General features: G+C 43.4%; 1 protein-coding gene and 1 long non-coding RNA gene across 5 annotated transcripts in view; one reads left to right on the top strand and one right to left on the bottom strand.

Moving 5' to 3' along the window:
* Window positions 1-2,705: 2,705 nt before the first annotated feature.
* Window positions 2,706-16,342, top strand: part of dock3 (dedicator of cytokinesis 3) — a 76,292-nt gene continuing 62,655 nt past the window's right edge. The window contains exons 1-2 of one of the 4 annotated variants that reach the window (XM_052057917.1): window positions 2,706-3,314; window positions 12,869-12,952. In XM_052057917.1, coding sequence (XP_051913877.1) covers window positions 3,278-3,314; window positions 12,869-12,952 — 121 coding nt within the window. In that variant the 5' untranslated portion in view covers window positions 2,706-3,277. The remainder of the gene's footprint in view (window positions 3,315-12,868; window positions 12,953-16,342) is intronic. The other 3 variants (XM_052057916.1, XM_052057915.1, XM_052057918.1) reach the window with 3 other exon arrangements.
* On the bottom strand, window positions 3,824-7,229 carry LOC127596107 (uncharacterized). The gene is made up of 2 exons (XR_007961394.1): window positions 7,173-7,229; window positions 3,824-6,906 (listed from the first exon to the last, which is right to left on the bottom strand). It is a non-coding gene; the product is annotated as an uncharacterized LOC127596107 (long non-coding RNA).

Genomic DNA, 16,342 nt, shown 5'->3' with positions numbered 1-16,342 from the left:
ACACCCAAATATGTTTTTTCAAATATTCAATGCGTTCCTCCTCGTTTAGGATTAGGGCCAAATTTGACCCTTTGGGATTTCAAATGTTTGTCAAAACTCAATAAGTCTTTCCTCCTTCGGCTGTCCAACAAGCAAATGTCCAAGGCTGGTTTCCTTCTTGGCTGACACCACCACGTTACATGTTACACGTGTTTGTTTCAGTCGATAAAAATGTTTGCTCCACTAGCAGAAGTACCAGTCACGAACAGCGCGCAGTTATCCGATTTTTATGGTCAGAAGGTATGTCTGGGGCTGAAATTCACCAGAGGTTCTGAGCACAATATGGAAACAGGGCGCGATCAAAATGAAGTGTGTACGAGTGGATTGAAAAATTGTCAAGTGGCTGGACCGAGCTTGTTCACGGAGTGGCCATTTAACAATCGATCAAACAAATATGTCACCCGATCGCGATCACCGTTACGCTCAAGTTCCCGCGTGAAGGGAAAATTGCATCAAACTTAAACACAAGCTGTAGCGTAAAGTGCGGATAATTTTTGACTTACCCTCGTAAAAAGCATCACAAGGGCAAGTGTTTAAAAAGATTTAAGATTTAAAAAAATATGCACATAACCTCCTCTCTGAGCAACCACCTTATCGTGTTGTATGGATGGATGGATATTCAGCTTTGCCAGCGACCTCAGTGACAGAAAGAGAAAATAAACGATCCTCTATTAGAATGCAGAAACTAAACTGTATGACTCAAGAGCTAAAAACGGTTTCACTGTTAATGTCCGTTATGTCATTGTTATACTGTCTCTATGTGATCTTACATATAGTGTCCAATAAGGCTCATTCAGGTAGTGTTGAACTGCGGAGACAGAGACACGCGGTCCTCGCACGCGTCTTACTGTTTTAGTATATGATTATTGTTTGTTTGTTAGTGTTTAAAGCGGTTTAAAGCATGAATGGACTCAAGTGGATTACTAACGACCTCAATAAAATACAGTTGATGCGCCTCAGTCAAGAAATGTAGCAAACTACACTAAGATGAACTATATACAATACGTTATTGACATGTGTGACTTTTTTGATTGTCACTGTGTCATGTGATTTTTTTTCAAACGTAAAATATGTGCATTGGCTCACTAAAGGTTGGCAATCACAGCTGTAGTGAATTCCATCTATTCATCCATTTTCTAATAAACACCCTAAGGACCCTTCCAAGGCTGTAGCGATGGTCCACTGCTCCTTCTGAACCTGAGATTCAACTTCTTGATGGAGACTGCTCTCCTTAACAGGGAGGCTGAGGACTGTGATACCCCTGAGTTGGAACACAGCCTCTGGACCACACCCTGTTTTGCCGCATTCGCAGGCACTGGCCCCAATGTTCACACGACGTTGTAAAGGCGTGTCAACCAGCACAGCCCCACAATCGACTCTTTCGGAACTCAGAGCGGATCTCATCCACTCCCAGGACCTTGCCACCGAGGAGCTTTTTAACTACCACAGTGACCTCAAGACCAGAAATAGGAGAACCCAATTCAGAGACTCCAGACCAGGTGTCACCAACATTTTTGAGGGTGAGAGCAACTTCATGTGTACCGATTGTGTGAAGGGCTACCAAATTGATACACGTCTGAAATAACATATTTGTCCAAAATACCTTCAATAATATGAGGATGGGTTATTTTTAATACTTGATGATTTAAATTGTCAGACTTTGATCGTGTTTCGAAATGTCTCACAGTACTGCCAATGTTTGCATTTTTAAATCATAATTTCTACTAGCAAATCACAATGTCCAGGCACTGGCGGGCTACTCAAGTGGTCTTCACGGGCTACCTGGTGCCCGCGGGCACCATGTTGGTGACCACTGCTCCAGACTGTGCTTCTCATAGACACATTGGTGGAACTGAGGAGGTCTTCTCCCCACTGACTCATCTCCTCCCAAAGTCGAGGTCAGCTGTGCCCAATCCCCACTACACCCAGTTTTTGTCCTCCTCCTGAGACACTGAATCATGGACCAGAATTTACTTGAAGCCATCCCAGAAGTTGTTTTCTATCTATCTATCTATCTATCTATCTATCTATCTATCTATCTATCTATCTATCTATCTATCTATCTATCTATCTATCTATCTATCTATCTATCTATCTATCTATCTATCTATCTATCTATCTATCTATCTATCTATCTATCTATCTATCTATCTATCTATCTATCTATCTATCTATCTATCTATCTATCTATCTATCTATCTATCTATCTATCTATCTATCTATCTATCTATCTATCTATCTCTCTCCTGTCTGTCTATCTATCCATCCATCCTTGCAATGCTCTGCTATGCTATACTGTATATGCATGCATATGCTATTCAGATATAGAAGTGGAGGTGGTTTGCACCAATGTCCAAATCACATTACAGCATGACAAAGCATTGTACTGATGGCATGTTGAGGTGACTCAACGGGGGATGTATACCCTCCTCCTACATGAGCGTGGCATGTATAGCACCGACGGGGGGCCGTGGAAGGAGCGGTGCATCCTGGTCTGCGCGCACTGGTTGGAGAGAGCTCGCGCACGCAAACGGGAGGAACTGCAGTTTGTGTGTGTGTGTGTGTGACTGGGGGGTGAGAGAGAGAGAGAGAGAGAGAGAGAGAGAGAGAGAGAGAGAGAGAGAGAGAGAGAGAGAGAGAGAGAGAGAGAGAGAGAGAGAGAGAGAGCGAGCGAGCGCAGATTCGCATCCGCTTGACACATCGGTGTTGACAAAATGAGTCACGTGACCCACACGAAGATGGCGTATCTCACTCTACATTGCCGCCTCCTCTCGATTCCTCTTGCGCCAACTCGGATCTGTTTACGTTGCGACATCGACGTTAACTAGCGTCTTATTCTCCTCCCCTCGCGGCTTACCTTCAGACTCTAGAAGACTTTCTTTCTAAAAATGCCACTGGATGAGAAGATTTTGAAAGCTACCTGCGCTTGACTTGAAATGCAGCTGGAATAACACCTTTGTGGAAACCGCGAGGCACTTGCGCGCGCGCGCGTCCTCAAGCTAGTCACGGAGACTGCATCAGACTGGAGACACGGGCCGGAAAATAATAATTACAAGAAGTGAAGATCAAACGCTGTGTTCTTTGATGCTCCTTGCTCCTCACCACCATTACTGTGCACACCGACGACAGAATTCTAGTGGAGACATGTAGAACATCGTCCTCGTCCTCTTCATCCCATCTTTTTTCTAAACCGACATCATCTGCTGACATCGACACAATGTGGCACAAATAATCAAATATGTGGATTCCTACCGAAGAGGAGAAAATCGGAGTTGGTGAGTCAACTGCACCTTTTATCGTTTATTAGCGACGTTTGTTGTTTTCTAATGGCGTTTCACTAAGATACACCCACCGACACATGCCACTAGTTCATATTAATTCCCTCTGATCAAGCAAATTTCACCCACTGAAAAACAACATCCACTTATAATGGCTGCAGAGCGGGGAGGTGGGGGTGGTATGGGGGTAGATATTGCGTGGGATGATGCAGCCTCCAGTCCGAGCCACCACCTCGGAGATGAGATCTCAGTGTGCTCAGGTGTTGATGGAATGAATCACGCCTGTATTCGCTGCTTGGTTTGGCGGAAATTCGTCCATTTTGCATTTTTACAGCGTTCTATCCACCGGCCAATATGAAGTCGTAAGTGGGTGTATGGTGGCTTTGATTGGCGTTACAACGACCACCAGGGGGCACTCTGACCCTAACAGGTGTACGCGGGGTCTACCTGTAACTTCTCTCCGCTTGGGGCGGGGGGCGTTGCGGGCTTGACCCCGAATCTCTCTCTCTCTCTCTCTCTCTCTCTCTCTCTCTCTCTCTCTCACACACACACACACACACACACACGCACACGCACACGCGCGCGCGCACGCACACACATGCACGCACATATGCTTTCACGCTAAATCGATAGATAGACACACAGATTGACTATTTACCACCTGCACTCACCCACACATGTACAATTTGTTGGTGCAAGATGCTGTAAAAAGCTACAGTCAAAACAAACTCAACAGATTCTGTTATCACTCATGACTGCAATTTATCCAGAGATGAACAATTCATCGAATACATAGCAATGTACTGGAATGCAATTTTAAAATAGAAAAAGTTATTTGAAAAAAAAAAAATCGACAACAAAAATTGCTGCTTCATTTAGGTTGATTGGTAAGGTTTATTTTTTTTATATACAGTGTTCCCTCGCTACTTTGTGGTTCAGTTATTTGTGGTTTTACTCAATCATGGGGTTTTCATTTATGACCATAACTTAATGCAGTGGGGCTTACCTTGCTATTTCATGTTTTAATTTCTAAATTTCTTCCTTCTAAGTGAGACCGGTCAAAATATGTCATTTGTTTTGAGGTTAAATTTGTTTTACAAGAACCTAGATCATGAACATTGGAGCTCGTCGCTCCCCAAATCTCCATTCCCTCATTGTTAATACATTTGAAAATATGCTCATTACTTCACTCAGACCGAATATCAACATTGAATGCCCGTTACCTATGATTCCTCAGGCGACGCTATATTAAAAAAAATCAACAGGAATGTGTAAAGGATATCACCGCATGGGCTCAGGAACACTTTTGAAAACAACTGTCAGTAAACACTGACACAATTGCTGTACATCATGCTTCATCATCAAATATGGGAAAGAATTTCAAATCCAAAGCTTGAACAACTAGTGACCTCAGTTCCCAAGCGTTGATTATTTATTATTAATGGTTGAAAGAAAGGGTGATGTAACAAAGTGATAAATGTTCCCATTTCCCAGCTTTTTTTGGGAGGGGAGCCTGTTGCAGACATAAAATTCTAAGTTTGTGATTATTTGATAAAACAATAAAATTTATCATTTTGAACGTTACATATTTGGAGTGCATTCAATTAAATATAGCTTGAACATTTGGAAATCATTCTATTTTGTTTTTATGAATGTTTAATACAACATCCCGACTTCATTGGTTTGTATTTTGAATACATCTGAGATTGCTGATCGTAATACTGATTATTTTGTTGCTTGTGTTTGATGAAAAAAAATAGACATAGGAAGAGGACCTTTAAAAAATTCTGGCATATTCAATTGTAATTGCAATATTTAAGAAAACAAGAGCAATTTGATTATTTTTCCAAACGTGCAGCTCAAAAATCAACACAGCGGTCTTGACATGTGCCTGCATGTGACCTTTTATGTGCCACCTTTTTTTACTGAAACAAGGCCATGAATTAGATGCCTGTATACAGGTCGCGGCCATGCGCATGTGGCTTATGCACATGATTATGTCACGGCGCATTAAATAATCAAGCAGACTGCTGCGTCACCACTATTTGTAATGGACACTCCGAGGATCAGATGTGATCATGACAGAATGAGCCCTTGCGTTTTGGTGGTAAGCCTAGCTTTCCAAGTAAAGTCTGCATTCACAGTATATATTAAGGGTGTTTTGAGCCGTGGAAAAATTCCAGCTGTTTTTTTGGCGGTCATTTTCGATGATGACACGATTGGTTTTAAAGCATATCATTTGAGTTTTTGAAGATTCATTTTCAGTTCATATTGTCTAATATATTTTTTTTAATTGATGACAGCGGGTGACTGCTTTGCACACCTGTCTCACAGTTTCTAAATTGTGAGTCTCTGGCCTTCTTGCGATGATTTTACGTCTTCCTGAAACTTGTGCATTTTATTTTCCTCCTGCATTCCAAAAACTGTGCATGCTTTGTTCACTGAAGACTCCAAATTGTCCAAAGCAATTTAAGCATGTAAGCCCAGACTTCCTCCACCCCAGCCACTTCGTCCAGCTTGTCCTGGGGGATGCCAAGGTGTTCCCAATCCAGCTTGAAGATATCGTCTCCCTAGCATGTCCTGAATGTTCCTTGAGGCCTCCTCCCAGTGGTACATGCCTGGAACACTTCACCAGGCATGCGTCCAGATGGCATCCAAACAAGATGCCCGAGCCACCTCATCTGGCTCCTCTCAATGCTGAGGAGCTGCGGCTCTACTCTGAGACTCTCTGGATGACCGAGCTTCTCACCTTTTCTCTAAAGGAGAGCCGGGACTCCTTGTAGAGGAAACTCGTTTTGGTCGCTTGTATCCGGGATCTTTTTCTTTCGGTCATGACCCACCACATGTGTGACCATAGGTGAGGTTGGGAACATCATAGATTGACCAGTAAATCAAGAGCTTCGCCTTCTGTCTCTGCTCCCGCGTCACCAAGACGGATCGATACATAGTCCGTATTACTGCAGCCCCCCGTTGATCTCGCGCTCCATCCTCCCCCTTACTCAGGAAATAAACACAATTCATAAAATAAACAAATAAACAAACATGATCCCAAGATGCTTGGACTCCTCCACTCGGGGAAAAATGTCATCCCCAACTCGAAGAGAGCACTCCGCCCTTTTCGATTGAGGAAGGACTGTGGTTTCAGATTTGGCGGTGCTGATTTTCATCCCAATCGCTTCACACTCGGCTGCGAACCGCTCCGCTGAGGATTGAAGATCACCGCTTGAAAAAGCCTACAGTACTACACGATCTGCAAAAAGCAGGACTGTAATTTCAATTTCATCCAACTTAAAACAGTTACAGTTCTGGTGATTTATTCTTGAATAAAATGTTCTCGAACAACAGCAGCCCATTTGTGCGGTTGAAAAGTGTTTTATGTTGGACAGATAGCTTTTTGATATCGCACCTTTTTCTGCATTCCTCCCTTAGGGGCTGTTGTACACTTAGGCAGGAATGTGCCTCATTGGTCTTCAAGCAAGGTCGTTCAGCCACACATTTTAATTTCATGAGCAAGAACAGGGAATCCTTTTTCATGCTACCTCTTCTGATATACAGTGTTCAGGAGAAAATGAATCCTCGTGCTGCAGTCCTGTGGATGAAATTGCATACAGTACATAGTTTAGGGTGCATTGATACAGCAAATTGTTGATGCGGTACTGCAATATAGGAAACTGAAATGTGTTGTCAGAGAAGGCCAACCTGCACCATGAGTTCCAATGTGCAGTAAATGTGACATCAAGGCATTTCAAAATCCCAATAATGTTGTTATTTGCTAATGTGGTGCAGTTGCGCACCTGCAATACTGAACATACCTTAAAACTATGACGCATCAGGTGCATTATTCATCTCAATTACCTGCAATCATCTCATAAAAGGCCCACTGCAACTCTGGGGTGTTCTCGTCACTAATGGATTTCTCTCCACAAAACACACATACGCGCAGACACACACACACACACACACGCACACACACGCACACACACACACACACACACACACACACACACACACACACACACACACACACACACACACCTGTGTAATTCTATTAAATTAAGTCTCTTTCTTTCTTGCATCCTCGCAGGTTTCAAAATAAAGTGTTGTGCATTTTCTCCAGGCTTTAATGGGAATTTCGCCATTGTGATACAAATAAAGGTGTTCTTATCTTATCTTAACATGCTTGATGTCGTTGCTCACCATGTGGTGTCTGAAATCTAAACATTTAGCAGCAAAAAGTACATTTCTGGACAATGTAACCTCTCTTTTTGGGGTCTTTGCACATTAATGCCCACATCAGACTACACGAATGTCGCCTGATTTTGAGCCGACTGACATGTTGCAGACAAAGGAGCCGAATTTGGGTTGTCTTGACAAGTCACAGACTCTGTCGTGTCACATGCTCAATGACAGGCACCTCACGACCAGGACGATGAAAGTCTGGCACGTCACAATTTTTGTTCTTCTGGCCGCATAGTGTGACATGTCCCATGTTGTCCTTTGATTGATCTTTTGTCATAAGTAGGAGGGCAGTAGTGTCTTCCTATTGGTCAGTGCCAAGACTGGACATTACGCATACAATCACAATGTGGTGAACGGTATTCAAAAAGTGACTTGAACAAAAGGGGGGATATTAGAAAGTATACATAGCCTTTCAATTCATGTTAATTTTGCTAAGTGCACAGTAGCTAATTAGCAAACGTGGTGTCATTGAACAAATTTGCTACCCCAAGTTCTTTTTGGGGAACACAAAGTCCACACCGCCCTCTACCCATCATCCAGGAACAGGTCCATAGTCGCGCCTTTTTTATTTTTATTGACCTTTTCTAAACAAAGAAACATGCAAATTACGCCTTCCTCGACATGACTTTGACAGCTGCTTGTCCTGCTTGCCTGATGGACATGTGACGATGGACTGAATCTTAACAGAACCACACGACGATTGGGCGAAGTCTGTTTGGTGAAGGCCTTGTAGTGTAACATCTCGCCCGGTCGCAAGACACAGAATGATATTTATGTGGAAATTTGACAGCCCGACCGTCGTGAATGACAAAAAAAATCATGTTGTTTGAGAAGGCCATAAGTCAAACCTGAAACTCACCTCATCACAAATTTCTGTTTGTCTGAATATTTGCATTGTTTTTTTAGTTTTTTAAATGTGCCTGATAGGAATTGCCTGACTGAGTGTCTGATTACCTGAATGTCACCACCTGCTGAGAGGGCTCTATTTTATTATGCACAACCTTTCTTGCTTCTAAAAGAGAAAATAAGATTTTGAATTAACATATCACTGCAGTGTCAAAGACCTGAGGTCAAATTACACCTGTTCTTGAGACCTGTAGCGCAAAGCACCGGCAGATACTACTAGATATTTGGAATGTTGAAGAAAATTAGAGCCGTGGCGATGTAAGGGTAAGGACGCTTACTTCCTTAGCATCAACACAAGAAACTCAACTTTGCTGTTGTGATGTGATTGGCGCTGCTCCTTTTCGACCAAATGCTTCATACTGCTGTCCTGCTTTTGTTGTTGCCAAAGGCACTGAGAGGGTTAACTAACATTTGCACAGATGCTCTCAAAGTTTTTTCATAACACAGTGAATGACCAGACTTGGGGAACCAAACTAATGTCATAATGTGGTGTTAAGGCTAAACAAATACACAAACAAACAAACAAAACCCCACTCTTGCTTTGTATTTTGAGAAATTCAGCCTTTTTTTGCTGAAGATGATAGCATGTCTAATCCTCCTCAATTCTACCGTTCACGCCTACAGAAAGTGACGTCGATAGGTTCGTTTTATAACGCACTGTATATCTTGGGCCATGATTATTGATGGTTAGATCGACTACTGTGTACAGACGAAAGTTTGTATGATATTTTTGTTTTATCCAATGCACATGCTCTCTCTCAATCCGTTATGTATATATAAATGTGTTCTTACGTTTTAAGTCCTTAAAAATCTGAAGTGGTGAAAATGCGAAACACAGGACTAGGAATTATTTCAGGTGCTACTTCCGTATCACAGCTTTTCTTTATTGGTGTGGGGGTGCGGGTCTGGAGGGGGCATGTTATTTCATTGAATTTCAATACAAATTCAACACAGTAGATTTCCTATTTTTGAACCAAAATTTGGTTTCGTCAATTGGTAAAATGGTGCAGGAGACACCTTGAACCCAATTTTTCAATGCTGCTCACAAAAACGTGATCATGCAACTCAATTGCCGCACAGTCTGCACCAGTACTGCGTGGCAGAGCAAAAGTGCTGTGGTTCTGCGGACTTCCCGGGCATCCTTTAATCAGCGTGATTTGGATGGGCGCTTCGCTGGTTATGTTTAGAGGATATGCTCATGCACTGCAGCTTTAGACACACCGAAAGCATGTTTGCGCAGGTTCTGAGTTTTCTGAGGGAGGCCTCACAAAACATGAATCTCTCATCAATATGCCATCGTCTTTTAATTTTAAAGCGAACCGAACAGACCTCCATCCTTTGACCTTGTAATGGACGCCATGCAGTATGTTGACTTAGGCTCAGCGGTGGCGTGCAGCAGCGAATAGCTTGCCATTTTAAAATATAGTACCCTCATCCTCCAAGCAGTTGCAGTGAAAAGAGCGCTGCAGTTTGTCGCTGGTCTGTTGTCATAGTAACCCTCGACAGAGGAACTGAGCGCTCGTTACTCTGAAACAAGCAGCAGATCCAGCCAGAGCCCCTCCTTATCTTCCTCCCCCTCACTGGGTCCCATGGCTAGTTCATTAGCATAATGATTCACAGCTAGCGGACCTTCAAGGGCCGCCGTTTGTGGGTTTTAACGTTGTCAACGGAGTGCTGTCATTGTTAAACAAGTTTGTTTTCACCGAAGCCTTTCTACTCTGTGTAGCATGCCTCATGTTGCCACTTTACTGTGGCACTTGTTCCCTCAAGAAAAAAACCCAAAACAAAACATGTCCTTAATTTGTGTTTGAATCATTTGTGTGCACGGTCAAGGACTGCATAATGTTGCACATTACAATCAGGTGACACAGAAGACCTATGCAGATGCCTACTCACTATACCCGGGGGTATTATGTAGTACAGTATTTATTTCCTGAAGCCCCATGAGCCTTTGCTTGAACTATGGGCAACACTTTTGGTATGAACCAGAACCGACATTTACTGTACATGTTCACTGGGAACTTTACACGACAGTTGCAGATTTAAGACACACCCGACTCAACATGACAATTAGTTATTACACGCCCACTTGGCCATCTGTGGCTGGTTCATTTTGTGTACAATTTAAAACAACTTACACTGACTGCATGTCTTGAAATTTGATGTCAGTTTTTTTCTGTTTTTAATAAAAGCATTTTTTTTTATTTGTAAAAAAAATTTAAAAATCATATTTTCACGAATGAAGGATTCGGTGAATGTGCACATGAACTGGTTGAGTTCGGTACCTCTAATCAGGTTAAGAACCACTGCTATAGACGGTGGGACAATGAGCAATCTCTAAAGCGCAGAGGCGTATCACTACCTACACAGTGACAAAGTTGCTCGCGTTTATTTACGTCAAAGCAGCCGTCCGTCCCGGCCAAACCGGTAAACGTGTATCAAATTCATAGTTCCCACTTCATGGTAACCACACGAGCTATGTGCTCCAAAAAACAAGTAAAACCGAGTGCATAATAACAGCAGCAACCTTACAGAAGGATCAATATAAAAAACACAGAATTGGTGACCAATTTATTGTGTCTGAAAGTGTTGTCCAACCCCCATACACATGAACTCATATCTAATGTTCTTGTGACACTGCTCTAAAACTTTCAGTGGCACTGCGGTGGTTGTCGCAACGAAAGCGTGAAGTTCGATTCCCGTGTTGTGGCCTTTAGGACCACGCGTACGTTTAGATTTTCCCCCCCCAAAAGATTTTCATCTTAATCCTTCTGTGGTCTTCATCCCTGAGTAGGCGCTAGAAACTGCACCGATTCAACTTCATCTGGTTCTTAGCACAACCGGCAATAGTTATTTATTATTAGTAATACTAATGGCTCCCTGCTACTTCCGTTGTCTTACAGGAAGTCGTTCCTATCATTGTTTCATCATCAGAGTACTTTGGAATAAGGTGCATGAAGCTGTTTGCCCACCCTGCCTGTGTTGGGCTCCAATTTGCCAGCTCAATTAACTAAATATTGCTCACATTACACGCTGTTTAAAAATTAATTACTTATTAAAATGACAACCCACTTCAAGAGTGAGGTTTGTGCCAAGGCAACCTTCTTTCATTGAAAAAATCTTGCGGTACACCACTACCTGAAAATGTGACCCCCCCCCCCCGCTTATTTTAACAATTAACGTGTCATATTGTTACTCTGGCCGTTTTTAACATTGAAGAATGATGTTTCACTGTCGTCCTGCATTCATGCGGCACAAATTCATTTGTCTCTAGTGGTCGAAACACAAAGCAATTGGCTAGCTGTTGCCACCCCTAGCGGCATAGGAGGGTACTACACACGATTACATTCTGGGCGATAGACCACACAGCATACAAATTGGATATTATACAGCGGCACACCTGGCAATGTCTCGCGGCACACCATTGTGCCGCAGCACAGGGTTTGAAAGACACTGCTTTAGACCCTGTCAAGTGAAATCAAAGATTTGTTTCTGAATAAAAAAAAGATCAACGCTGAAAACTTGCCCAGACAGAAAACTTTATTAAACTCGATTGTGGAGATCAAACGGGAAACCGTTTTTTGCCATCTCGGTTTTCCAGATTTTTTTTTTCTTTTGGGGCCGTGGGGTAGGTGGGAGTTAAAACGGCACCCAGTGACATAAACGCGTGAGCATCACTCCTCCCCAACTACATAAAAAAAACTTCAGCACAGAAAGCAAGTGCCACAATTTAAAGAACAACTCAGTGTCTTTATTTAAAATTCCAACCAAGGAGGTGAGGCCGCAATCGAGCCATTCACCCTTCCGCTGGCCAAGTCTCAATACCTGGGGCTTTTCGAGAAGAAAGTCCTCGAGCTGGACACATATGAGAGGAGGGATGCATTAAAAATTGAGCCATAATCCACCAAGAGCATCCTGGTGTTGCACATCTGCTGCTGCTACTGTCGGTTGCTCGGCAGAGATTGGAGAAATTCGATGGCATCTCCTGTGAATCTGTTCAAGCGCTATGCAAACTGGTAGAGGTCCAAGTCTGGAGGGCGATAGGCAGGGACAGTGGTTACTACAGTGGACAGTTTATCATGTTATCAGGTTACAAGGTGCAGGAAAGGGTGAAACAACTTCACTTTGGACTGGCCACCCAGTGCGACACCTCTTTCGTGCATGCATGGCGGCCCATGATGCATTTTACCTCAAACTTGGGGAAAGAATAGACTGCGTGGCGCCGACAGCCATCTGAACTGAACGTAGGACAGGTGGGACTCAATGCTCACTTCATGGTCCATCTGGTCTTTTAGAATTCCCCCCTCTCAAGCACAGAGCTCTGTTACCTGACCTGAAGACAGCAAGGCGGGCTCATCACTCTTTTCTCATCTCTTATTTTGTTTCTCTATTTTTTCCTTTTACAGTTATCTGCAACTTCCGGTCACCGATATGTCAGGCCCTTGTCCTGGAAATCGGGGAGACTGTCCAGATTCTGGAGAAAAGTGAAGGTAAAGTGTTTTCTGCAAGGATATGACAAACAATGGCTCGGCGAATTATGAATTTCTTTGCGTTAAAAGTCAATCTCAGTTTCATCACATCATAAATCATTTTCCCCACATGCTTTTGGTAGATTTTGTGAATGTCACCCTCTAGACACATGGAGGGTGTGGTAGATTGTTGCTTGATCTTGGACACAATCAGGAGCTTCCAGGAATTCCTGCTGCTTGTAATATTGCCGCCAGCGTCTTCTTCGCAGCATCTCTGTCCGCTTTTCTTCTCCTCAATTTTGTGCTACTCCATATGGAAATATTACTTGAATGACAGAACTTAATCAGAGTCGCACTGGCAACAATGCTGTGTAAAACAAACTTAAATGTGATTGGTCAGTCCTGTCTGCAGTTGTCACAAAAGCTGCCATTTTCACAATGGAGAACATGTACTGACTGCACAAGAGACAGTGGAAGGTATTGATTTCAGAGGTGCGGCTATTGAAAATCCTTGGAATCAATTATTTCATCGATTGATTATTGATTAGTCAAGTAATCGATACATTTTCATTTCGCAAGAGAGCTTATTTTTTCCGATTAATCTTTTTGAGCTGATTACAAGTGTTTGTTTGGAATTGTTGAAATGATTGAGGAAACCAAATAAACATCTATTCATCGGAAGGCTTATCCTCACTCGGTTCGTGGGCCAAATACACAACAGCGAAGCTGAAACTCAGAGCTGCTTCTTGGCTGCTGATTCATGCAAACAAAAGGCTGCCAGTTTGATATACGCTTACTAGGCTGGCTCAGGTACAACCACGTCAATTTCAGGTTAGTCATACTACAGTTGGTAATTATATTCATAACACATTAACTTAAGTATTATGCTTTCTGCAGATGATGATTCAGTTACTGCTTTATTCCACATACTGTGTCAGAAAATGAGGACTCATTTTTTGAAGGTTCTTCGACTATTGTAGCTTCTATTCGATGCGCCTAATAATGCAGTGTGCCCGATATATTTAAACCGTTTTAAACTAGGCCATTTATTGAATGTGCACCTTATAATCCAAAGCGCCTCATAGTGCAGAAAAGATGCCATATCTCTCTCTCTCTCTCTCTCTCTCTCTCTCTCTCTATTATATATATATATATATATATATATATATATATATATATATATATATATATATATATATATATATATTCATTTATTCATTCATCTTCTGAACCGCTTCATCCTCATTAGGGTTGCGGGGGTGCTGGAGCCTATCCCAGCTGTCTTCGGGCAGTAGGCGGGGGACACCCTGAGTCGGTTGCCGGCCAATCGCAGGGCACACAGAGATGAACAAAAACAAAAACCCACGCCCACACTTAGGGACAATTTAGAGTGTTCAATCAGCCTGCCATGCATGTTTTTGGAATGTGGGAGGAATCCGGATCACCCGCAGAAAACCCACACAGGCCCAGGGAGAACATGCAAACTCCACACAGGGGGGCCGGAGCTATATATATATATACTACTATATATATATATATATATATAGAGTAGTAGTAGTAGTAGTCCAGTGGTTAGCACGTCGACTTCACAGTGCAGAGGTACCGGGTTCGATATATATATATATAAGTTAGGTGCTGGGGAACCAGAGCACCTTGATGAGAAATGGTCTACTGGAACAAAGCGGAGATGGGCGAGATACGATAACATGGCTCTGTTGGAATGCTACTACTCAAGCAACCCTAGGCAGAGGGGTTACATGCAGAGAATGTGGGCTGAATTGTTACTTCGAAACCCACAGTCATGGTTGACCACGAAACAACTAGTAGCTCAGTGTTCCAACATTCACAAACGGCAACTGCTGTCACAACTTGAGATTGATGAGGTGCAACGCATGTTCCATGGTGAAGGGCCCCAGGCTGCCAGATCAGAGGAGGAGGTCATACCAGAGATTGTGAGGCAAGCCCCAATGAATGCAGATGATGAGATTGGGTGGCCAGCCCCAATGAATGAAATGCTGAGCGAGGCAGCAACTGACCTGAAAGCTAAGATCATGGCGAGAATGAAAGCTGGGCAACCTAGAAACCGATTACAACGGCTATGTGAAGTACCATCTGAAAGTCTCATAGAAAGTGTGAATGCAGCACTGAGGGTGATCCCTACCGTAACGATCACGGAAACCAATGAGCTGATATACGCTTCAGCATCAGTGATCCTTGAGATGCTTGGCTTTAAGAGCAACCATGGAAGCCATGAGATACGTTACCCACCATGGAAAAGACGGTTGGAAGCTAAGATCAAGGCGGCTCGGAAACATGTGAGTCAATTGACGGAGGCCCAGAGAGGTGTGATGAAAAGGCCGATACCTGAGAGGTACATCCAGATGACCATACCTGAAGCACTCGACACTGCCAAACAAAGGCTCCGAGCCTTGTCTAGCCGCCTAAAGCGGTATACGAAAGAGAATGAGGCCAGACGAATAAACAGGCTGTTCGCAACACAACCTGCGAAAGTGTATGCTTAGTGGGAGGGTCCTAACAACAGAGCTGACCCACCAAGACTGGAAACTGAAAGGTACTGGAAAGGCATATGGGAGAAGGAGGTTGCACATAACAGCAGTGCACAATGGCTGGTGAGCCTGAGAGAGGAGCACAGCAACCTCCCTGAACAGAACCCAGTTGCCATAACAGTGGCAGACATACAGGAAAGGGTCTCAGATATGAAGAACTGGACAGCACCAGGCCCGGACATGGTCCATACCTATGGCTAAAGAAACTAACAGCAATCCATGAGCGCCTAGCAGCACAAATGAACCAGCTGCTGAGGGATGGGACTCACTCAGGATGGCTAACCGAAGGGCGAACGATCCTGATCATGAAAGATCCCTCAAAGGGTGCAGTCCCATCCAACTATTGGCCAATAACCTGTCTCTCCACAACATGGAAGCTCATGTCAGCTAAGATAAGTGGAACATGGATCAATACATGAGCGAAGCACAGAAGGGCATTGGTAGAAGTGGAACATGGATCAATACATGAGCGAAGCACAGAAGGGCATTGTTAGAGACACCAGAGGAGCCAAAATTCAGCTCCTGGTTGACAGAACAGTCGCACAAGACTGCAGGTCCCGACTTACCAACCTGTGCACAGCTTGGATTGATTACAAGAAAGCCTATGACTCAATGCCACATACATAGATCACTGAATGCTTGGAGTTGTATAAGGTGAACAGGACCCCAAGAGCCTTCGTTGCGAACTCGATGAGGATGTGGAAAACCACACTTAAAGCCAATGGCAAGCCACTTACCCAAGTGTCCATCAAATGTTGCATATACCAAGGTGATGCACTCTCCCCACTGCTGTTCTGCATAGGACTGAACCCCCTAAGCCAAGTCATCACCAAGACAGGCTATG

This window comes from Hippocampus zosterae, chromosome 2 (genome assembly GCF_025434085.1).
Source record: "Hippocampus zosterae strain Florida chromosome 2, ASM2543408v3, whole genome shotgun sequence".
Lineage (NCBI taxonomy): Eukaryota > Metazoa > Chordata > Actinopteri > Syngnathiformes > Syngnathidae > Hippocampus > Hippocampus zosterae.
Note: the sequence above shows the minus strand (reverse complement) of the source record. Positions and strands in the feature narration are given on the sequence as shown.